General features: G+C 38.5%; 1 protein-coding gene and 1 pseudogene across 2 annotated transcripts in view; one reads left to right on the top strand and one right to left on the bottom strand.

The window, feature by feature from the left end:
• The window catches only part of nbeaa (neurobeachin a), an 861,601-nt gene that overhangs the window by 539,105 nt on the left and 297,833 nt on the right, over positions 1-24,663 (top strand). For both annotated transcript variants that reach the window (XM_060826144.1, XM_060826143.1), the window contains one exon: positions 16,843-16,967. In XM_060826144.1, coding sequence (XP_060682127.1) covers positions 16,843-16,967 — 125 coding nt within the window. The remainder of the gene's footprint in view (positions 1-16,842; positions 16,968-24,663) is intronic.
• Positions 2,089-2,572, bottom strand: LOC132816604 (large ribosomal subunit protein eL8-like; annotated as a pseudogene).

Below are 24,663 nucleotides of genomic sequence, written 5' to 3' on the forward strand. Positions count from 1 at the left end.
AAACAATTTTCCCTCAAACCTCCAAAATTCCTTTTGAGAGATCTAATTATTCTATCCAGATTGAGAAACAAAAGCAGATGTGAAATCAATGCCTTATTTCATATTGGATATCTGCAAATTCTAATTGCATAACCTCAGACCACTGGTTTATAGTAGATTCAATGAATGCCATCACGTCTTAAATATGATTGCCAATTCAGAGAATCATATAATCCCCACAGCGTGGAAACAGGCCATTAAGTCCAACAAGCCTATACTGACCCTCCAAACAGCCTGTGGCTAATGCAGCTAACCTGCGGATCCCTGAACCCTATGGGCAATTTAGCATGACTAATCCACCTAACCTGCACATCTTTGGACTCTGGGAGGAAACTGGAGTGCCCGGTGAAAACCCAAGCAGACACCGAGAGAACTTGCAAACTTCGTACAGACAGTCGCTCGATATTAGACTCGAACTTGGGTCCCTGGCACAATGAGGTAAGAGTGCTTACCACTGAACCACCATGCCATACCCTCAATTATTTAATAATATACATGTTTTTAACCACTTGTAGTTAACTGTACCATTCCAGTGCAAATTATCTCCAAATCCAATTTCAGGAATTGATAATTGTTCTCTAAAACTTTACATCTAATCTATTTGCACTTCATTTTCATGATTTTATTTATTTAATAACCTGCAAAGGTATGAGAAAAAAAACATGAGATTGATTTCATATAATATTCCTATAATGAGTCAGTGCAGGTATGAAGGCCTGAATGGCCTCCTTGTGTGCTGCAACACTTGTGTGATTTATCGTAGTTACTTCTATATACAATGCTGAAATTGAGAATGAAGAGAAAAGTTCCAAGACATTTTAAAATTTATTCTACATTTATGTTGAAAAATTAGTAACTAAGTAAGTTCATCAATGCAGAGTAACACGTGATGTATCGTTCATCATTTGAGTTACCATATGCTATCATAGCAGCTGATGAGAAAGTAGAAATGCTGCAATGACTAAAATATGGTTTTCATATGCTACACTTAAAATATCTGCAATTTATTTAATGAACTTAATATGAAATTGGAGTAAACATGTAAACATTATATTTTTAAAAAATAATTAGTTTTACTGTTCCTGCTGTGCACAACAAACTAAGTGGGCATTGAGTCAACACAGTTTGGTTGCCAGTTCCTTAGCCTTTGCAATCTAACCCGCAGATTTGGTGTACAGAATGTCACCACCCGAATGATGATGGATCTCATCAAATCTCTTATTTTAGTTTGTTAACACGACCTCAGTCACATTTGCCACAGTTCCCTTATCCTCAGGGTTGATCTGAGCCAGGACATGGCAGTTGGCAGTGTTTCGGTGCACCAGATGCACAAACCTGACTTTGCCAATGACAACAGTTATGACACAAGGTAAACCCTATTGGTCATTAAATCAAACACACAGAAAAGCTCATCTCGCCTCATAATCTGTTAAAATGTAAGCGACCGAGACTGACCCACATTCTACTATTTGAAGAAAACAACAATATTATTCTTTAACTCCAAAAGCGAACAGTGACCAACCACTATTTACAACTCTAATCCTCTTTCTCTTAAAGATTTGTTATCTATCTCCCTCTCTATAATAATGTACTGATGCGATAAAGCCTCTATTAAATTTACAGCAAATCAGTTTTCAAACCAGATCGCAGCTCTGGTGTTGAATTTTCTCTGTTGATCTCTCTGGGTCATCTTCGGTCTTCTGCTGCAAAGATGTTTCATACAATAAAGTACCTTTTAAAGAGAGGGTTTGCAGGCAGTCTGTTGATGGCAGAAGGTGGTTTTTCTCTGGCTAACTGTCCAAAATGCCTGCTTTTTATACCCCAAAACATCAGATCATCTCATTGGCTCAATGTTGTCAAAATAATAAAAGGCAAATTCAATTGGGTTTTAATATCTTGGGGCATAATTTAAACAGGTTAAATTCAAACTGCTATGAAAACAACTCAGGATCTAAGTTATTGCCAAAATGTTACATCTTCAAATTGTCCAGTACTTTCTGTGACATCACGGGTGTTTGCCAGCTTTCACTCTCTCACGTGCTTTCAACTTCATAATACAATGCAGCAAGGAATTCCCAACTTCTGGCAGAGAGCTGGCAGAAACACAACCAGCTCAATACGATCAAGGTTATGTGTGACAATCACTAACTTTCATACTCTACACCTAAGTGATGACATGTTTACACCTGCTTGAGAACTGCTAGTCTCTTTGTGGGAGTGCCTGCCTTCCCAATTGCCTTAAGATGGGCTCAGACTAACAGCAGCTGCTTTCTCTCTAGCTTTGTTTCAGGCCTGTATTAAAGGCTGATTTGAAGAGCTGAGTGGCCGTCTGCCTCTCCAAGGCTTGAGTGAACTGACTAATAGCTGGAGGCACCTTCAGATGCTTGTACGGAATAACGCTTTGATGCTGAAGTTGCATATACTGAGACTATTTCACAAATCTCATCAGGTCTGTCTTGGATTGGATGTCCTGACCAATCTCAAAGGTTTTGGGTCTGTTCTTGAACTGAGGGCTCAATTTTTTTCATCTCATGTTTCCCTTGACTTTCTTTCCTTTCAATTAGTTTAATTTTAATTATTGGAAATATTGCAGTATCTAGTAACTTCTGTGCAAGAAAAGAAGTTTACAAATTTAGTTTTAGCTCTAAATCTAGAGATTTTTTTATTTTGATATATTCTAATCATTCAAGTTTTGCTTCAATAAAATTTCCAACCATTTGAAATAAGTTGTACATATAAGCTGGAGGTGTGTAGTATATGATATATCAACACCCAGTTTTATTCTTCAGTTTTCATTTTGGAACTTTTCTTAACCAACTTTTTTTGTTAGTTTAAGGGTGCAAATTGGTAAGATCACTTAACCTCAGAAGTTGCTCATATTTAGTTGATTTTTGTTGCCTCAGGCAACTGTCTGTGTGGAGTTTGCACATTCTCCCCTTGTCTGCGTGGGTTTCCTCCGGGTGCTTTGGTTTCCTCCCACAGTCCAAAAATGTGCAGGTTGGGTGAATTGGCCATGCTAAATTGCCCGTAGTGTTAGGTGTAGGGGAATGCGTCTGGGTGGGTTGCACTTCGGAGGGTCAGTGTGGACTTGTTGGGCCGAAGGGCCTGTTTCTACACTAATCTAATCTAAAGAAATTGTGTAACACTGAGTGAGCATTAACATTCGAGGGCTTCAGAGGTTTCTTCACGACTCCTTTTACTCTTTCTTTGTGAATCATTCCTAAATACATGCAACAGCTATGAAATAGTGCTGCTTAACTTCTTCTTTCATGTTTCACTCCTATTGCCATATCAACATAAGAGATAGGAGCAGGAGAAAACCATTCAGCCCACAAGGCTACCCTGCCATTCTGTAAAAGAATGGCTAATCTGCCTCAACTGTCAACTCCTCTTGGGTCAGTTCCTCATAGTCCTCAACTCTTCAAAATTTCAGAATCTTATTACCTTCTTTTTAAATACTTTCAGTCATATAGTTTCCACAACTAGGATAGAGAGTTCCAGATATTTCTGACCTCCTGAGACATGAAACTCCTTCTCCTTTAATTTTAAATGTGTCCCCTTATTCTGTAACTGTCCCATTGAGACTCCCCCATCAACAGAAATATCTCTCAACATCTACCGTGTCTGGACCCCTCAGATTATTGTATGTTTCAAAAAGATCATCTCTCATTATACTAAACTTTAATGAATAAAGGCTTGAGCCATTTAGCTATTCTTGATAAGTGAACCCATTCATCCCAGGAGTCAAATTGATGAATCTGTTTTGAACTGCCTCCAATGCTTGTATGATTTTTCTTAAATGCAGGGATCAAGACTGTACACAGTACTGCAGGGATGGCCTCACCCCAACACCATGCACTATTATAATAAAACTTTGTAATTTTTAAATGCCAATACTCTAGCAATGAAGGCCAAAACTCCATTTGCCGCCCTTAATTACTTGCTGCACCCGCATACTTACTTTACATGTAACATGCACAAGAACACCCAGATTCCTGTGTTTCACTTTTTTGGAGTCGCTTTCATTTGAATAATCTGCCTTTTGATATTTCCTACCAACATGCACGATGTCACACTTTTCTATGTTAAACACAACCTTTTGCCCATATGTCCTCATCACAACATGCCCTCCCGCCTATTTTCGTATCAGCAGCAAATTTGGATATATTAGGTTATATAAGGGGCAGCACAGTGCTCGGTAGTTCACACTGCAACCTCATAATGCTAGGGATCTGGGTTCGATTCCTCAGGTGACTATCTGCATGGAATTTGCACATTCTCCCAGTAACTATGAGGGATTTCGTCCGGGTGCTCCAGTTTGCTCCCACAGTCCAATGATGTGCACGTTAGGTGGATTGGCCATACAAAATTGGCCCTGGTATTCAGGGATGTGTAGGCTAGGTGGATTAGCTGTGAGAAATGAAGGATTACCGGGATAGGATAAAGTGGAATGCTGTTCAGAGGGTCGGTGTGGACTAGCTGGGCCAAAGGGCCTGTTTCCACACTGTAGGAATTCTATTCTATTCATTACGCTCTTGCCCCTCCTTCAAGTCATTAACATAGATAGTAAATTAATGAGGCCCTTTGGTCTTTCCAATTTGAAAATTAGCAATTAATCCTGACTCTCCATCTTCTGTGTGTTGATCAGTCTTCAGTTTATACTTTGCCCTCAGTATAGTGAGCTCCTATCTTGTGCAGTAACCTTTTACATGTCAAGATATCAAATTCCTTCACAAAATCCAAAGTTAGCATATTCTCATCCCTTTTAACAGCAGTGTTCATCATATCCTCAAAGAGCTCCAGAAAATATATTAATGCATCTTCCATAGAATCACAGTCATAGAGAAGTACAGCATGGAAACAGACCCTTTGGCCCAACCCGTCCATGCCGACCAGATATCCCAATCTAGTCCCAAGTGCCAGCACCCGGCCCATATCCCTCCAACCCTTCCTATTCACCCAAATGCCTCTTCAATGTTGCAATTGTACAAGCCTCCACCACTTCCTCTGGCAGCTCATTCCATACACCTATCACCTCTGTGTGAAAAAGTTGCCCAGGAGATCTCTTTTATATCTTTCCCCTCTCACTCTAAACCTATGCCCTCTAGTTCTGGACTCCCTGACCCCAGGGAAAAGACTCTGCCTATTTACCCGAACCACGACCCTCATAATTTTGTAAACCTCGATAAGGTCGCCCCTCAGCCTCCGGCGCTCCAGGGAAAACAGTCCCAGCCTGTTCAGCCTCTCCCTATAGCTCAAATCCTCCAACCCTGGCAACATCCTTGTAAATCTTTTCTGAGCCCTTTCAAGTATCACAACATCCTTTCGATAGGAAGGAGACCAGAATTGCATGCAATATTCCATCAGTGGCCTAACCAATGTCCTGGATTAGTGGTGCTGGAAGAGCACAGCAGTTCAGGCAGCATCCAAAGTGCAGCGAAATCAATGTTTTGGGCAAAAACCCTTCATCAGGAATAAAGGCAGTGAGCCTGAAGCGCGGAGAGATAAGCTAGAGGAGGGTGGGGGTGGGGAGAAAGTAGCATAGAGTACAATGGGTGAGTGGGGGAGGGGATGAAGATGATAGGTCATGGAGGAGAGGGTGGAGTGGATAGGTGGAAAAGAAGATAGGCAGGTAGGACAGGTCCGGACAAGTCATGGGGACAGTGCTGAGCTGGAAGTTTGGAACTAGGGTGAGATGGGAGAAGGGGAAATGAGGAAACTGTTGAAGTCCACATTGATGCCCTGGGGTTGAAGTGTTCCGAGGCGGAAGATGAGGCGTTCTTCTTCCAGGCGTCTGGTGGTGAGGGAGCGGCGGTGAAGGAAGCCCAGGACCTCCATGTCCTCGGCAGAGTGGGAGGGGTAGTTGAAATGTTGGGCCACGGGGCGGTGTGGTTGATTGGTGCGGGTGTCCCGGAGATGTTCTCTAAAGCACTCACAGAATCCAGTGAGTTTCAGAATATTTTAGCCAATGCCTCCACTGCCTCACAACTACTTCCTTTCGCACTTTTAGATGCAGGCCATCAAATTTTTGCAACTTGGTCAGAAAGTTCCAATTTCATTTTGTACTAGTCACTTTAGGCAGAACTTTTTAAGAGTCTGAGTAAAATGGACTATCGTGGGATTTGTGGCTAAATCCGGTGAGAAATCAAATGAAGCCTGTCTTAACATATCGTGGCTCTGTGGTTAGCACTGCTGCCTCACAGCACCAGTGACCTGGCTTCGATTCCAGCCTCGGGCAACTGTGTGTGTGAAGTTTGCACATTCTCCCTGTGTCTGCGTGAGTTTCCTCTGGGTGCTCCAGTTTCCTCTCACAGTCCAAAGATGTGCAGATTAGGTGAATTGACCATGGTAAATTACCAATAGTGTTTGTGGATGTGTCGGTTAGGTGCATTTGTCAGGAGAAATGCAGAGTAATAGGTGTAGGGAAATGGGTCTGGGGGGGGTATTCTTCGGAGGGTCAGTGTGGACTTGTTGGGCTATAGGAATTCTATGTTTAAAAAAAAATTAACATCAAGAACATTTGACTCCATTGTTGATACCTTTGATAAGTGGTGAGGTGAGCTTTTTGCTGGTAGGCAATGTGTTTCCAGTTAAGGGGACTTTTGCTTGTCAAATGCCCTTTTAAGGGCCCACTTCATCATCATCAATACATCTTCCTATCTCATCAAACATGCCAAAGAAGTTGGACATCGTGCATTCTTGGCATCCAAATCAGGCCTGGTGACTTCAGTTCCAAGCTTGTTCAAAAGGATCTCCACCTTGCTTAGATCTAAACAGCATCTCAGGGCAAAATCTACGGATACCAGCCACACAGACACCTTATCCATGAACATTGACATCTGGCATTTAGCAACCCCTCATGACCATGGCAGGCTGCTCAGGAAGCAAAGATGTGTTTTCAAAGCTTAGTAGCAACTTACATTGAAAGGCTACAGCGTGGAGAGTTTGCATGCATGGACAGCCATGCAGCTCTCAGACTGGATAAAGCTGCATTCAGGTTGTTCACTTATACTTTTAGTATTCAGTCACTTAGCGCTTTGTCTGTGTGTGCATTTCCTTGTAATGCCTTGCCATGCCAATTAACATAGTAAATGACCAAACTTTAAAACCGAAGAGAAAGGAAACTAATCAAATACATTAACTTGATGGACTGAAATAGTTGCTTATGGAAAGAAGTATTATGAAAAAAGAATGTGTAACTACTGAGCATGAAAGTTTCACATGGAATAAGGTGGATGAAGATATGTAGTAAACCAGTCATTCCTGGCAGTTCGTGGTTATCAACGCTTAACAGCAAATTAGGTTTTCAAGTAAGCCTCTCAGTGATTGATTGGAGATGTGAATAATAAATTTAGCCTGTTCTGTATAAACCTTGGCTACCATATTTTTGTCATTGTATACAATTGGTAAGTAGGAAGTGAAAGTCAAGGGAGCTAATTATTTCTGCAGATTGCCTTACTGATGAATAGTCTGTCATTCAGAGTTATAGCCTGAAGATTTATTGTGGTTTGATTTCAGTGTTTGGGTCATTATAGATATTCAGAAATAATTATCAAAGATGAAAGGAAAGCAGACATGATAAAGTGTGTGATATTTCAGTTCTGTATCACATTCAGTATATAGAATGTGATCTTTGAGAAATCAGACCTAATGTTTTGTGCTAACATAGGAACAGAAACAATAGTATTTTTCCTGATACTCTTTAATGCATGTCTCAATAATAAAATAGATGAGTCTGGCAAATATATTATAAATTTGAATCTTTCAAATCATTGTGTTTGTAGAACTTTTGTGGAGCTTTTGTTTTTTTGATTTAAAGTTTATTTTCAAGTTGTCTTCAAGATTAGTGCTTCATTTCCCAGCTAAGCATGTAAAGGTTCTTGGTGACATTGTAAAAGTGCATAATTTTAGAGTATCACATTGGGTAAAAGATGAAGAGTGTGTTACTCAGCATTTTGAAATAATTTTCTGTTTGTGAATAGAGTATAGTGTGTTTCATTTATATCTTTATGCTAACAATCAGGACTGAACTAACTAAACTCATTTGGTTCCTGTTTATCATGTGATGGTGAGATAGTTTCTAATTAAACAAAGGCAACAAAACTATTTTTATTTGTGGATTTCAACAACTTAAAGACCAAAGTTCATGTTTTCAAGTCTGACTCCACCGTATTATAGCAACAATAGTTTTAATTTAAACAGCTTCATTTTTTGAAAGAAAGAATGCTAAATGTCAAGTAGGAGTAGCAAAACAATAAATATAAAAGTTTGAAGAAATAGTAAGAGAAAAAGTCATTGCAGAGAATTTTGAAAATGGATTTGGAGGTGGTGAAGCAACATTCTAGAGGAAATGACTACAATGGCTGAATAAATGGCTGCCTGTGACGGAGTGGAGAGAACATAAAGAATAGCCAAATTTTAAAGGATGCGAGGGGGTTGAATGGATTTCAAATGGCAGAATGAACCAGAGGTTTTGAGATGTATTGATTGAAAGATAGATGTCATTGTAATGGTATAGCTCGAGTTTGAATACTCAATGAAGGAGGGTTAGAATAAATTGGAGGTTTTGGTTTATCCAAATTAGACAGTTGAGAATTGTAACAGAAGTCATTGGACCAATAAAGGAGTCAGAAATTTAGACAGCAGCATTCATAACAGTTAATGTTGCCAAAGGAGTGTAGCAATTTAGAGGAGATAAGAATGAATCTCCAAGTTAAACTCGTACCAAGAGTTTATCAGGTGGCAGACATGAGTGAAACTATAAAAAGTAAAGGGCTCGGTTATGTAGAGACAAGGAGAGATACTGAATATTAATATTGTCAAAGGTACCAAAGTCTCGAGAACACAGCATATAATTTGTAACTTTGAGAATGTAGCTTCAGGACTGCAAGCAGGGCAGAAACCAAATTGAACTAAAGTAAGAAAGACAGGGATATTTTGAAGTACTTTGGGATAAAAGCAAAATACTGTGGATGCTGGAAATCTGAAGTAAAGCAAGACAATGTCGGAAACCCTCATCAGGTCTGGCATAGTCTGTAATAAAAGAACTATCATTTCAAGTTTGATAATAATGATAAGTTCCGAGCAAGTAAAAGTGAACGGCAGTTGGAGGAAGAACAAAGTAGAATATAAGACATAGGACATAGCAGCAGGCATTAAGCCATTTGGCCCATCGAGTCTACACCGTCATTCAATCGTGCTTTTTCAATCCCATTTTCCTGCTTTCTCCCCGTAACCCTTTGATCCCCTTGGCAATCAAGAACTTATCTATCTCTATTTTAAATATACTCAATGGCCTGGCCACCATAGCCTTCTGCAGCAATGAATTCCACAGATTCACCACTCTCTGCCTGAAGAAGTTTCTTATTATCTCTGTTCTAAATGGTCTTTCCTTTACTCTATGGCTGTGCCCTAGGGTCCTCATCTCTTCTGCCAGTCTTCCCAATGTCTATTCTGTCTAGGCCGTTCAGTGCAGGCCATTCCACCATAACATGCATTTTGTTAACTCAAATTCGCTATAACACAATTGACGAATTGGGGACACTGTTTCTAAGGCACGAAGTTTTAATGCATGTGTTGGTTATAACATGATTCAGACCCCATTAGTTTAAATGGTGCTGTTATTACACAATTTTCTTAAAACACAGAATTGCATGAGAATGGAACTATTACATTACAGCAGAACTGTGACTGTATTCTGTAAGTTTCAATTAGATCCCCCCCACACACACACACATCTGTCTAAACTCCATAGAGTGTAGTCCCAGAGTCCTCAAACGTTCCTCACATGTTAAGCCTTTCATTCCCGGGATCATTCTCGTGAACCTCCTGTGGACTCACTCCAGGGTCAGTACACCCTCCCTGAGGTACGGGGCCCAAAATATCTATAATAAGGGAGGAAGGCAGGGAAAATGACATTATGAAAGGGTTTTATGCCACAATGCCAATGGAACAGGATAAGGAAGGAAATAAAAATGTCTCCAGAAGATGTGTGAATAGCTTGATAGTAGTGTTAAAATTGAAAGGAAAGTGATTGAGAGAAACAAGAAAAGGAATAGAACCAGCAAAAAAAACACAATGATTTAAATCTGTTAAATGCAAAATGAAACCAGAAGTTTGTAAAGGACCCAATCAAAGATGTCCCTCAATCTTGCATTGATTTTCATTGGAACGCTGCAGTAGATCAAGGACAGAAAAGTCAGAATGGGAGCAAAGGTAAAGAATTAAAATGGCAGGGTGCCGGTAACTTGGGATATGTTTATGGCCTAAGTTGAGTTATTCCACGAAGTAGTAACCCCAGTGTACAGTTTTTCTCCTGATGTAAAGGTCACTTGCAGCATATGCAGAATGGGACTTTTGTGACTGGAGTGTAGGAGGTTGAGGGGTGATCTTACAGAGGCTTATAAAATCATGAGGGGTAGAGATAAAGTGAACAGCAAAGGTCTTTTCCTTGGGGGTGTGAGTTTAAAACTAGGAGACATATTTTTAAGGTGAGAGGAGAAAGATTTAAAAGATCGGTAATCTTTTTACACACGCTGCTTTATATATGGAATAAACTGCCAGAGAAAGTGGTAGATGCAGCTATAATTACAGCATTTAAAAGACATTTGAATAGGAAAGGTTTAGAAGGATATAGGCCAAATGCAAGCAAATGGAACTAGTTTGTTTTGAGAAACTTCGTCAGCGTGGATGAGTTGGACCGAATGGTCTGCTTCACTTGGAATATTTGGAGCCTTGAGCAATGAGAGGGGAGAAAATACATGGCATGTTTGCATGGAAAGATGTCATAAAGAAAAAGAATGAGATGACTGAGGAGTGAATAATGATAGTGCAGAAACTACAATCCCTTTGGAATATTGAGAAGGCAGGATGCTAATGTTATATTTGAAAGAAAAGCAAGATTAAAGTTAATGTGCTCGTTAGGAAGAATGCATGGATGAGGATAGATTATTTGATGGGAACGGTCATGATCTTGAAGAAGTTGAGAACTGATGTGATGAATTTGGGCTGGGAGGGTAATGGGATAGGTGGAGATAAAAGGAGTCAGTAAATGGTGTCATGTGAATAATGAATATGTTAGTACAGAAGTATTAGAATAGGATAATTGAGGTTTCAGTTGGATGGAAGTGAAAGGACATTTATGAAGGATAGGCAGTGGCAACTGTGTAAATGACATAAACAAGTGCACGAAACAGATAATTTGTTTGGAGTGCAAAGTTGTAAGGCTCAATCAAAAGTTGTATGTTAATTTTTCCAGCAATTGCACAATATTGGAAATTAAAGTATTTTGTAGTGCTCTTGGTATGTACAGCTGACAGCACCATGGTAGTAGATTAATATTAGCCACTAAACGGTTCAGCTAAAGAATGGTCTGAGTTTATTTGTGAAGCAACTGTGCATTCCAGGGCTTCAGAAAGTGTTCGCAATGTATTTTTAGAAATGTGCTAGGATCTAACATCTCCACTTGATGAAAGACAATACTATTAAAAGATTAACTCCTCATCACACAGAGGAGAATTCCAAATTTCTTACCCGGAACTTTTATATAGTGCTCTCTAGTATCCGAAACACTGCTTCGGCTTTCACTGCATAATGCGGAGCACCTAATTTAAAGCAGAATTGGGCCTCTGATGAATCTTGCACACAGCAGGTGTACAGGCTTTAAGTACACAAGACATTTCACTCTCAAATTTCCTATGCTCAACAACTTAGGTGAAATTTATATGCCACTACTTTTTAATTCAATCTTTTAAAAAAATATATTTTAGACATTTCTATTTAATAAATATTTACAATATTTATGTATTTCTAATAATATATGAATGTATATAAATTATATACATTTCATGACACTAGATCTGTCCAGTCCCAACAATATGCCAAAAAACTCAATGCTATATTCCCAACTTAAGCATTCAGTCCCTCTACCACCAGTGTTTGCTATTTACAAGGTACACTGTAACAATGTGTCAAAATATCTTCAACCACGCTTCTCAAAACTGTAAGCTCAAATAGAGAAAATCACCAACAAGCACATGGGCATGCCATCATCTGAAATTCCTTGAATTTCATCATCTTCCAATGAAATATATCACAATTTCTTGATTTTGTCTCGAAGTCCCTTTAGAACAGCATTTTGTGTGTACCTTCACCGTATGGTCTGCAATGGTTCTAAAAGGTGGCTGCTCACCATCTTTTCAAGGGCAATTAGAGGCAAGCAATTAAATTCTGGCTTGGCTAGTTCCACGCACATCACTTGAATGAATAAGTTTTAAAAAGAGATTGGTTTTTTTCTTTGTGTACAGGCTAAATGATAATTTAATTGAGGTGCTTTTCCAGTGCAGTGGAAGTGTGCCAGTCAGAAGTCCTGAATTCAAGTCTCACCTCCTCCACATGTGTCATCACATCTTTGAAGAGATTAAATATATTTGCAAGAATGGAGAGACAGTGAAGAAATACATCTAAATCTAAACACAGGGTATTAATATCTAAAGCATTGCCTGCTGTTTTGAATTCCGTACATTGGATGTTAACAGTAAACATCACTATCATTTGAAACGTAGACTACAGTGGCCAAAGCAACCACATACAGGTAATTGTGACAACAGATTCATGGATAAAAGCATTTGCTAAACATGCTTTTTTGCATAGCAAATTTCTTCCTTTAAGCCTTTTAAATGCTGAGGGTAAAGATACACATCCAAATTATGCAACGTGCAGTGAACTTTAGTGAAGTGAAGACACTTTATGCATTAAATTGTAGATATCTTCTATGAGGTGTTCTTGAAGAGTTCTATTAATTCAACAAACATTTGAAACACAGATGCAGCCTTGTCAATTATTTACTGTTCATTATCCTGCAGAATGTAAAGACTTATTAAATTGTCATTTTTTTTACTGCGTGTCACGTGTGAATTTACACGTGAATATGTGAAATAGTTTTCTGGCTATCATTCTTGATATTATTGATGGGATGGGCATTTGTTGTTATTTGATTATTTCAATCTTTCTGTATTTCTGCCGATGAAGAAACTTGAAAAAGACTGAAAGGGACAAGTTGAGACTGGTTAAACTGAAACAGAAATGGACAAAAATAGACTTTAAGCACACTTATGCATAGTACTCATTTTATAGGCAAAACCAGATTTAATTTGGAATGTCAGAGAAAGGTTGCCCTAACAGATTTTGTTTTGTTGGGAAGGCAGTGATATTCTTGTCCCACTTTGTGGTATTTCTGCAAAAGATAACCTATGCTACTGGTTTTGCCACTATGTTAAGCTTATAATTTTGAACTTTTATGGAGTTACTCATTGAAATCACCGTGCTGGTAATACTAGTTAATGCAGAATTCATTGATTTCTCAAAGTGATTAGTAATTGTATTATTATTCATCTCTAACAAAGAAATTCATCATGTTTTCTCTGGGTAGTCAACAGCAGAATGGAACAAATTTTGAGAAGATTTGTAGCTCAGGTTGAGGATTGGATGTAGGTTTGCTCACTGAGCTGAAAGGTTCATTTCCAGACGTTTCCTTACCTTACGGGTAACATCTTCAGTGGACCTCATGCGAAGCAATGCTGAAAATTCCTGCTTTCTATTTATTTGTTTGGGTTTCTTTGGGTTGGTAATGTCACTTCCTATTCCTTTTCTCAGGAGGTGGCAGATGGAGTCTAACTCGATGTGGTAGGCTCCATCAACCACCCCCTGAGAAAAGGAACAGAAAATGACATCACCAACCCAAAGAAACCCAAACATGTAAATAGAAAGCAGGAATTTTCAGCATTGCTTCGCATGAGGTCCACTAAAGATGTTACCTAGTAAGGTAACGAAACGTCTGGAAATGAACCTTCCAGATCAGCGCGCAAACCTAAATCCAGAATGGAATAAAGTTAAGTACCAAGTCCAGAATTTCTTTCATATCACCCGTGTGGTTTGACAGTCATACTTAAAATGCTGTGGCCATCATGAAATACAGAGGTTTCTATTCTCAATTTGGATGTTCATCAATCATTGATGAATACAGGGCAAATTGGTAAGTCAGTTATAAAAAACGATGGGACACTTTGCTTTGCAGGTTGTAAGTTTGCTTGCTGAGCTGGTAGGTTTGATTTCAGACATTTTATCACCATGCTCGATAACATAGATTTGGAGCCCATTTACCAATCTCTGAGAAAAAAAAACAGAAATAATATCACCCAGCTTAACAGACCAAGACACATTAAATTGAAAGCAGGACAGACCACCAGCACTTCAGTGGAAGCTCACGGATGACGTGACCGAGCATGGTGGCAAAATGTCTGAGAACAAACCTATCGGCTCAGCGAGCAAGCTTACAACCTGAACCTCAATATGAGCTACAAATCTTCTCAAAAGTCACAAACTTTGCTTTGCAATTTGAGATTTGAATACAAAATGAAGGAAATCGTACTTTTTTTTCAAAGACTAGTTGAGCCCCAGCTGTAGTATTGTGTACATTTCTGGGTGCTTAATAAGGATGCTAAGCCCTTGGTGAAGGTGCAATGTAGATTTAGTGTAATAGTATTATGGATGAAGGAATTCAGTTATTTGGAGACATTATAGAAAATGTGATTTTTTTTTTCTCCTCAGAGCCTGAAAGGTTAAGGGAAGACCTAATAGATATCTTCAAAACTGTGTGTGTCATCTTAAAGTGATACAGTCACTTGCATTCAAAAGATGTTTTCTTCAGGTCCAAATATAATTTGAAATAGCATGACTTCTCATCATGTTATATATTATGGTTATCAACCACTGGTAGTTTGTGGTTGATGTAGTTTGGTGTCAACAATACTCTTTCTATACTGAGTCTTAGTTATTAATGATAAACCACTATTGAGTCTTAACTCGACAGGCATTTGTTTTAGATAAGGTATAGTTATCATATATAGCATGATAGCAATAGTTATAATTAATATTAACTAGTTGGGCATGATTGCAATTATGAAGATGGCCTTATGGTGCAGTGGTAGTGTCCCTATCTCTGAACCAAGATCACATCCCACCTGATCTAGAGGTGTGTGATAATATTAGAAGCATGCTACAGTTTGTAACCAAATAGCTGCAACTATGAGGAATAATGTGTATCATGTCTGTCTCCAGTGGAACCTAGTGTACATCTAATTGCTTCTCCACTTGAAAGACATCATCAAATTGGTGGAACTTGGTACAGCTCAACATGAACATTTTCAGGATCATTATCTTATATAACAAAATAGCAAAATTATATTTCTTAGGAACTTTGCAATGGCAGTTAGAACTGAATTTGAGGAGAAATTACATGGAGAGTTATGGGTATGGGGTGTAAATAGAATAACTCTTTCAGAAGAGTCAGAATAAATATAACAGTACAGCCTGGTCTCTTTCCTGTTATGTAATTTTGTGATTCTAGTTTCCTCCCCTGTGATCAACCATCTCTTATTTTATACCTTCAATTATCTGTAATGCTAAATGTCAGTTACTCAGGATTTCTTCATCTGTAGAATTAAGACTATCTCACAACAACCATAGATACCACCTCAGTCTTCACAACTCAGGAGTGTGAGATTCTGAATTTGAAGGTAACAAAGCAACGGAATACAAAATAAATAATGGAGTGCTGAGGAGTATAACGAAATCTGTATGCTGACAGATCTCTGAAGGTAGCAGGGCAGGTAATTAAGCGATTAAAAAAGCATTCAGAATTTCTCCTTCATTGGCTAATGCACTGTTATAAAATCTGGGCAGTTATGGAAGAACTGAATAAAATACTATTTTGGCCTAAGCTAGAGTTCAAGTGTTTTTGCTACATTTCACAGAGGATGTGATTGCAATGGAGAGTGTGTAACAGAGCCTTATTAAGAATATGAGAATGTTGAATTTTAGCTCAGAGTATAGATTGGATAGGTCTGAGTTATTTTCTTTGGAACACAGGACACTGAGATGAGATTTAATTGAGAGCTATAAAATTGTGCAAAACCTTCACTGATGTTATAATAATAATTTATCCAGACAATTACCACATGCTAGAACTTTTTGAGCACTAATTCAGCTTTATTAATAATGAATAAAATTGCAATTTTCTCAGGTTGCTTTTTGCCTGTGGGAATTATTTCAATGAATATTTCAACACATTATTTTAATCGTGCTTCTGCAACCTCAAGTAAAGCAATATTTTATAGTTCCAAGTTCAGTCTGCAGAGGGACTATAGTCATTAAACTGCATGCTGTTTGGTTTGAGGTCCCATTGCATGATTTACAAGCCTTGTTAAAAAACCCTGTAAAAGGAGGCAAGCTGTGCATTTATAAATGTAATTTGATGCTGTATTTGCTAATGGTCTTGCTCTGATTTATGTGGATGGCAGTTTTTGCTGCCTTGTGATTCCGGTAGTATAGTTTGTTAATACTTGTTTACTGCCACAAAATAAATTCAAAAGGCCGTTCTTGTTGAAATTTTATGTAGATGAGAATATAATATGTATATCAAAGCGTGGAACTGCGGGAAAATAGAATATCAGTTAGGCATTACAGGGAATGACATCCAAAATCATTGATGTCTTTTTGTTAAATTTGATTTTAAATTTGCAATTGAAATTTTCTGTTTTCTCCAAAGTGTACTAATATAAATGGGAAGAAATGCTCCACACTATTTCACTGTCTCAAAGTTTTCAGTCTTGTTCTTAGAAAGAATAATAGACAACAGCAGTTGTTTTTCAAACAAAAAATAAATCTTACTGAGTTGAAGTCTGTTAATACCTGCTGACTTTCAACATTCCACTAATTATGCATGTGTATGATATGTTTTCACAGTCAACAAAATGATTTTTGGCGCCTGGACTACTGGGAAGATGATTTGCGTCGCCGACGCAGGTTCATACGCAATGCATTTGGATCGATACATCCTGAGGTCCTGTTGAAATCTGCGGAAGAATATGGTTAGTTTTAGTTATTTTTCCATAGGAGGGATTCCAGAGGTGAAAAGCACATTTGCATTTACAGGAGTACACTCTTTATAAAATTGAAAAATTGCTTTTATTGTTTCATTTATAATGCAAATCTTTTCCAGAGGTTAACTATTGAAGACCAGCTTTTTTTTAATATTTAAAGTACATTTTACCATGCTTGACAAACCATTTAAACTCCTCATGACCATTTATTGTATTTTAGCTAAGAATGCAATGCTAATCCACCACAGGGAATCTGAAAATTTTCATAGGCTGAGTTATGCATCCATACAGTTAACAGGGTACATTGTTTGCACCATTGATGGGCCAATCTGAAAAGAAAGACAAATTCATTTAAATACTATCAGCAAGCTATGGTACCCTAATTCTTCATATCTGTTGAGGAATACAGCAATTGGTTGATTTGTATGTCAGATCGTGCCTGGATTGAGGCAATGAGACAATCTTGAGTTGGACTAGAATTTGCCATCAGTGGACCAGATAATCTCTTAGGTCCCATGAGGAGCACAATTGTCTCTTCTTATTCCTTGTCAAGTTTTCTGGAAATTATTTTGAGTGTCCTTTGTCAGTCCCTTTCAAAAACCGTTGGCTAGGACACTCAACATCAAGTGTCACTAGGTAGAGCACACATTCTACCACTTAAACATGAATTTTATGTTTCAACATCTATAGCCAGCCAATAGAACACCAATTAACATGTTTAATATCCTCAATTACTTAATACCTGTTTTAGATAACTCCTTAATCAATTAAATGTCACCTGTGTCAATACAGCAATGGTACATTTCCAATAAAAAATAATAGGGCAGTTCATGATGTGAAATTGAGGTCTAATATAGAAAATTCCACTGCAAAAAAATAAATTAGAGGCAGTGATCTGAATTTCTTTTCCAACATCTGTATTTATTAGTTCATACAAAGGTTAATAGGTTATGTTCTTCCAAATTAGTGTCACCGTAAATGGGCCATACAAGGTAGTTGGAGCTGTGGTGCATCTCAAAAGCTGAAATTTATGATTTTGAAATTTTGAATTGCTCAAAATTGGTCAATGTTTTTTCTATTTAACTTCAATCAGAGTAGTTAAAATATGTACTTATAAAGTCCTCAAAATGACAAACAAAAGATCTCCAGAGTTATTAAATTACCATGCTCATGGTGATCATGCTAAGCTAACTAACACTTTAGGTTGTCAAGTGAAAGGGATTTGGTTCTGCCTGCTGGTACACATTGCACCCCTGGTGTTGGCGTATAATTAATAGTGTATTGTAAGCGGCCATCATCTTGTAAAAAAAACCTGTAATCTTTTGCTCGAAATATGCTTTACGTCTTGTTCATGAGGACCTCTGTAATTAGCGTTTTGTGGAGACTGAGTATCGATGGGCCCAATTTATACGATCAGCATGGGCATCTAAACCCACCAATGTTAGTACAATGCATCCAATAGTGTTTTAATGGGGTTTCAAATTAATAATAAAATAAAATAAAGAACTGTGGGTACTTGAGATCTGAAACAAACAAAAACAGAAATTATGGGAGAAACTCAGCAAATCTGGCAGTATCTGTGGAAAAAAGCAAAGTTAATGTTTCAAGTCCAGGGACCCACCTTCAGAACTCTGCTGAGTTCTGAGAAAAGTTCACTGGACTCAAGATGTTACACTGTTTTCTCTCCACAGATGCCGCCAGACTTGCTGAGTTTCTGCCACAATTTCTGTTTTGTCTGTTGCAACTTAACATGCCCTATTAATGATCATTTCAACTATCGTATAACATCACATAAATGTTTTGATTAACATCTATCCTCATTTCCTACAGCAAAGCATTTTTTCAGTCTTCATACTACCTAATTGCTGTTGTTGGCTTTGCAAACAAAACTATAAATACACTTGTTTCTTCCAAAGCATCTTAATCTTGGACAACCTAACTAGCTATTGTGGATTTTGAAATTAAATTTATTTTCAGATTTGAAATATACACTTTTTAGTTGTTACATTCTAATCATTTGTTGTGGTGAACTGTGTGCCCTTATGTTAAAAGTGAGGCAGGATTGGAGTGTGCTAAAAGAACAGAAACTGAGAATATGAAAATCTTGCAATCTTTTCCAATTTTAATGGCACAATCTGCTTTGAGTAAACATTCCTGAAGCCAACTCAACACCTGCAAGGTGTCCAACAATTGGAAGTGGAAATTTTCTGGCTTGGTATATTGTTGCGGATTCCTAGGGATGAGGCAGTCAGAAGGAGGAAGGTTCTAGAGGTAGTCGAAAGAAACCAATGTTACTGCTACCTCTGATCTGCAGAAAGATCTAACAGAAATAATATTTGAAGTTTCTTCCTGGCCCATTAGAACAAGCTTCTGCCATGCTTTTGCTGTCAGGCCACAGAAGAAATGAGCGTTATGTGTGGCACGGACTGCATGAGTAGCTGAAATTTTCAAATATTAAGTAGGTCTGGACATGACTTGAGCAAGATACCCATTAATGGTATGATTTGTTAACATAAAACTTTTCTAGCTGAGAAAACCATGGATTGGAGCCAGGAGAGAGAGTCTTCAAATTTTATTCCTCGGCCACACCATGCTCAATTATAGAGTCATAGAGATGTCCAGCACAGAAGCAGATGTTTCGGTCCAACTCATCTCCAGTTTCATCTCCATTCAATTACTTAATGAACAGTAAAGCATCTGGTTGATCCCAAGATATCCAGCAATTACCGTTGCTGCTGAAGTATTTCAGCATCGTAATGCTACTCCATCATATTTGAGTGACTCAACTTAAATCAGAAAGAGTTTATAGTATCAGAAATTGCAAAATATAAAAGTTGAAAGTTTTTTTTATTACTTTTGAATGTATTCTTGGAGGGAGCAAAAGATTTTATACAACAGGTAACTATCCGTACAGGACAGTTTGGCCCAACAGCAATCTGAGTTAATGCTGAAATATCTAGGGTTATATTTGTATGTTTAAACAATTAAAAATAAGTATTTACGAAAAATGTTCAAGCATGCATATTTTTTACACATTGGCCTCCACAGCAACAATATTTTCGGCACCATTCTGGCTCCTAATGATAAAAAGTAGTATTTCAGATGCAAATGCAGACTTCCATCAGAAGATGTCTCTAATCTTGTAAAAGCAGCACATACCTACTGATTTCTGCCAATATGCTGAGTGAGTTCATTTGCAAAACTTAAGTCCTTATTTTTATAAAACTGTTTTTACAACACTATTGATAAAGATAATATTCCATATTTACAAATTGAGATGTTTTTTTCTTTTTAAACTAAATATCTCTAATCTCCATTTTTCTCCTTTATATTTTGTTGGCATGCACATGGAAGATTCTGACTAAGAGGCATTTTGTTTACTGCACGAACCTTCAGTCTTCAATAGTGCTGCTCTTCCAACTACTTGGTGAGGGAGAGCTGGAAGTTCTCTGTCTCTCTCTCTCTCTCTCTCTCTCTCTTTCTCCTTTTTCCTTTCTAAACCCCCTCCCCCCCCACCAACGCCACCTCCCACTTCTATGTTGTACCTAATGATCTGGTCAAGATCAGCAATTCACCATCTGTGAGAAACTTGAATATAAATATCACATAAGGCCTGAATTCAAATGCTCATCAATCAATTTATAGTGCAGGACCACTAATATATTATACTACTTTTCACTACATAAATCCAGGAAGAGACTAGAGGATTCCTTCATCTCCATTCAATTACCTAATGAACAATCAAGCATATGGTTGACCTCTAGATTTCCAGAAATTATAGTTGCTGCAGAAGTACTTCAGCTTAGTAATGCTACCATATCATAATTGACTGACACAATTTAAATCAGAGTTTATAGTATCAGGAATTTCAAATAATAAAAGCTAAAAGTTGTTTTTATTGCTTTTGAATGTATTCTTGGAGGGAGAAAAAGATTTTGTACAGCATATAACGCATCCGAATAGGACAGTTTGGCCCAACATCAATTTGAGTTAGTGCTGAAATATTCGTATTCATATGTTAAACAATTAAAAATCCAACTTAGTGATTTAAAAGTATCTACAGAAAATTTTCAAGAATGTATTTTTACACATCTAATCAAAAAATGCAGTATAAACAGAACAGCTGTGCAGTACACGATTAGGAGGAGAAATATCTCCACAGCAATAATATTTTAGGCATTATTCTAGCTTCAAATAATGAAAAGTAATATTTCAGATGCATTTGCAGACTTCAATCAGAAGATGTCCAACAATTTCTGCCAATATGCTGAGCGAGCTCTATATTCTTAACTACTACATTCCAGCCTCTGCTCTGTTTTAACATGCAACCACTGAACATGATCAAATAAAATGAACGATACCCTCCTCCACTCTGTCAGTGCAATGTAATAGGTTTCTGACTACCCAATATAGGTTCGTTATTGGATTAATCATTTGGGCAGTTGATTTAATTTCAACTTTGCTAAACATTTGAATATGCTGTGGGAAGTGTTGTGCTGATAATGAATAATACTTTTGTCCATTTATCTGTTTGTACTGAAATAAATTGCTTACAGACCTGAGTAGCCCCATAGACCTTTTTCTTAAAATTCAACATAACAGAGTAAAGAGGAACCACAGAGGAGTGGAGTATTGCTATAGAAGAGGAACACCCCCAGCAGAAGGGCAAATCTGCAGAGTGTCTTTAAGAAACAATTCACTTATGTCAATACCAACGAAGACTTTTCATTTGGTGGAGTTACACTGCATGCAAAAAAAAAGATGGTTGTTGTTGATGGAGATCAATCATTTAAGGTGAAGGATGTCACTGTAGGACTTTATCTGTTTAGTATTCCCCACTTGTAGTCACAAGGGGTCATGAAGCCCAGGAGTAATCATTGCTATGGAGCTTCACCTGCATGTTGAGAGACAGTTTTAAGTCCTTGCATTTTCAAAAATTATTTCTGTGGCCTAAATTTCTCAATCTCCTACAGCAGCAGATATAACAAGCTTTATCTGCTTTTAAAAAAAAAGAGATCTCCTTGCACCCTCTATGCTATATACACCCTCTTCAGATAGGCCTTTTACCACCCATGACTTGTATCGTTATAGAGTCATAGAGAAGCACAGCATGGAAATAAACCTTTTGGTCCAACTTGTCCATGCCGACCAGATATCCCAACCCAATCTAGTCCCACCGGCCAGTACCCGGCCCATATCCCTCCATATCCATACTAGCCTCCTCTGGCAGCTCATTCCTTACGTGTACCACCCTTTGCGTGAAAACATTGTCCCTTAGCTCTCTTTTGTATCTTTCTCCTCTCACCCTAAACCTATGCCCTCTAGTACTGGACTCCCCCATCTCAGGGAAAAGACTTTGTTTATTTATCCTATCCATGCCCCTCATGATTCTATAAACTTTTATAAGGTGACCCCTCAGCCTCCACCCCTCCAGGGGAAACAGCCCAATCCTATTCAACCTCTCTCTAGAGCTCACATCCTCCAACCCTGGCAACATCCTTGTAAATCTTTTCTGAACCCATTCAAGTTTCACAGCTTCTTTCCAATAGGAAGGAGACCATAATTGGATACAATATTCCAACAATGTTCTGCCCAAACCCCGCTTCCCACTTTTTCATTGGCCTTCCCTCTATATTGTAGATAATGGACAAATATTGAGCACTTTTGGTGTGAGTTACTTGTTGGAGAATTCCTAGTATTGTCATGGTCAGCTGAATTTACCGAATATTGTTTGTATCAATCGCAGGCTGTTTCATGGAATGTTACTGTCCGTAACTGGTTCTGTCTCATGGGTTTTCTCGCACAACTCTCTACTGATCACATTATCACACCACTCTCACACTATTTTAAGCTCACCAGAAGCAGAAATACTTGCCTCTGCCAGGAACTTCTGACAGAGATTCATACATATCTGCTCTGCATCGCAATAGCAAGGTAAGAGAGGGTTGACAAACCTTGATCATCCTTCAAGTGCCCCTTCCTTACAAAGACACAAGGTAGTGTCAGTAAGCACTTGATGGAGGAGAAACCACAGACAGGGTCCCCAGAAGTTTCCTCTTAGGAAACTCCACTGGTGCCTGGGACTTCCATCTCCACCCTGACTGTAATCCACAACCCTGTAGGAGTTTAAGCTGGGGAGGATGAAACTGCGTCTAGCCAGGATAGTCTTAGCATGTCTTAGGGCTGTTGACACAAACACCCCCATTTTGTTGTCTGCCCAAAATTCCAAAGCCATTGGCACCTTCTATCTGAATACCTTCGGACTGCACCTAAATGTAGTGGTAAGAAAAGGGGGGAAAAGAACTTTTGCACTTTATTGTTACATCATTTTTATATATATATTCCCAGGACTGAATGGGTAAACTTAGGAAAGAGTTCAGAATCAGAGGTCACAGTTTTAGGATACGGGTAGGCCATTTAGGACTAAAATGAGGAGAAATGCTTTCATCCAGGTAGTGGTGAACCTGTGGAAATATCTGCCACAGAAAGTGGTTGAGGGCAAGAACACAATAGATATAGTTTTTGGGCTAAAGGAATCAAAGGTATGGAACAAAAACAGGAATAGGGTACTGAATTGAATGAGCAGCTATGATCATATTGAATGGTGGAACAAGCTCCAAGTGCTGAATGCTGCTCCTATTTTTTCTGTTTCAATGAAAGCAAGGTAAGATCCCTGAGTTGCGTCCTGCTCCAAATGGCTGGTGCGGTGGCATAGTGGTTAGCACTGCTGCCTTATAGCGCCAGGGTCCCAGGTTCCATTCCAGTTTCAGGCAACTCTCTGTGTAGAGTTTGCATGTTCACCTCATGTCTGTGTGGGTTTCCTCAGGGTACTCCGGTTTCCTCCCACAGTGCAAAGAAGTGCTTGTCAGGTGAATTGGCCATGCTAAATTGCCCATAGCGTTAGTCAGAGGGAAATGGGTCTGGGTGGGTTACTCTTCGGAGGGTCGGTGTGGACTTGTTGGGCCAAAGGGCCTGTTTCCACACTGTAGGGAATCTAATCTAATCTAATCTAATATATGAGATGGGGGTCTGGCAGCAGCATTACATGACAAGGTGTTTGTGCACTTCACTATTGAAATGGTAAATTGTATTTTAAGTGAGTAAGAGATGTGCCTTGATGATGTGATGAGACTAGCGCATGTTCAATACCAAATTCCATGGATGAAGAATGCAGACAGCTGCTACAGATAGAGCAAGCTTGAAAATATTGGGGATTGCTGGACAAGATGGAGTTCTGGAGGATGAAGTGGCGAGCTAAAGTTGACAGGTACCTGCTGTAACTTTTGGGTTAGCAATTGTCACTGTCTATTTTCTGTGCACCGTATGGGAGAATATCAAATTGTATATAAATGGGTCACCACTCAATAGTGAGATTCTCATCTTGCTATTCGAACCCTTGACATCTTCGATGTCAAGATGTAATATTTTGAATTTTGTCATAATTTCCCAACTCACTTGCCCACATCGCTCAGAGGCTGGGAAAATTCAGTCCCATATTTGTATAGCTAGTCAATGTTCAGTTTCTGGTAAATGGTAGCCCCTCCCACTTCCCCCATGGGTGTTGACAGGAGGGCATTTGGCAATGGTAATGTCATTAATGGTTTTTAGGTTCTCTTTTTTTTGTTTGACGTAGTCATTTCCTGGCACTTCTGTGGCATGAATATTGCTTTACACTTGCCTGAAT

The sequence above is a fragment of the Hemiscyllium ocellatum genome, chromosome 6, assembly GCF_020745735.1.
Source record: "Hemiscyllium ocellatum isolate sHemOce1 chromosome 6, sHemOce1.pat.X.cur, whole genome shotgun sequence".
Taxonomy (NCBI): Eukaryota; Metazoa; Chordata; class Chondrichthyes; order Orectolobiformes; family Hemiscylliidae; genus Hemiscyllium; species Hemiscyllium ocellatum.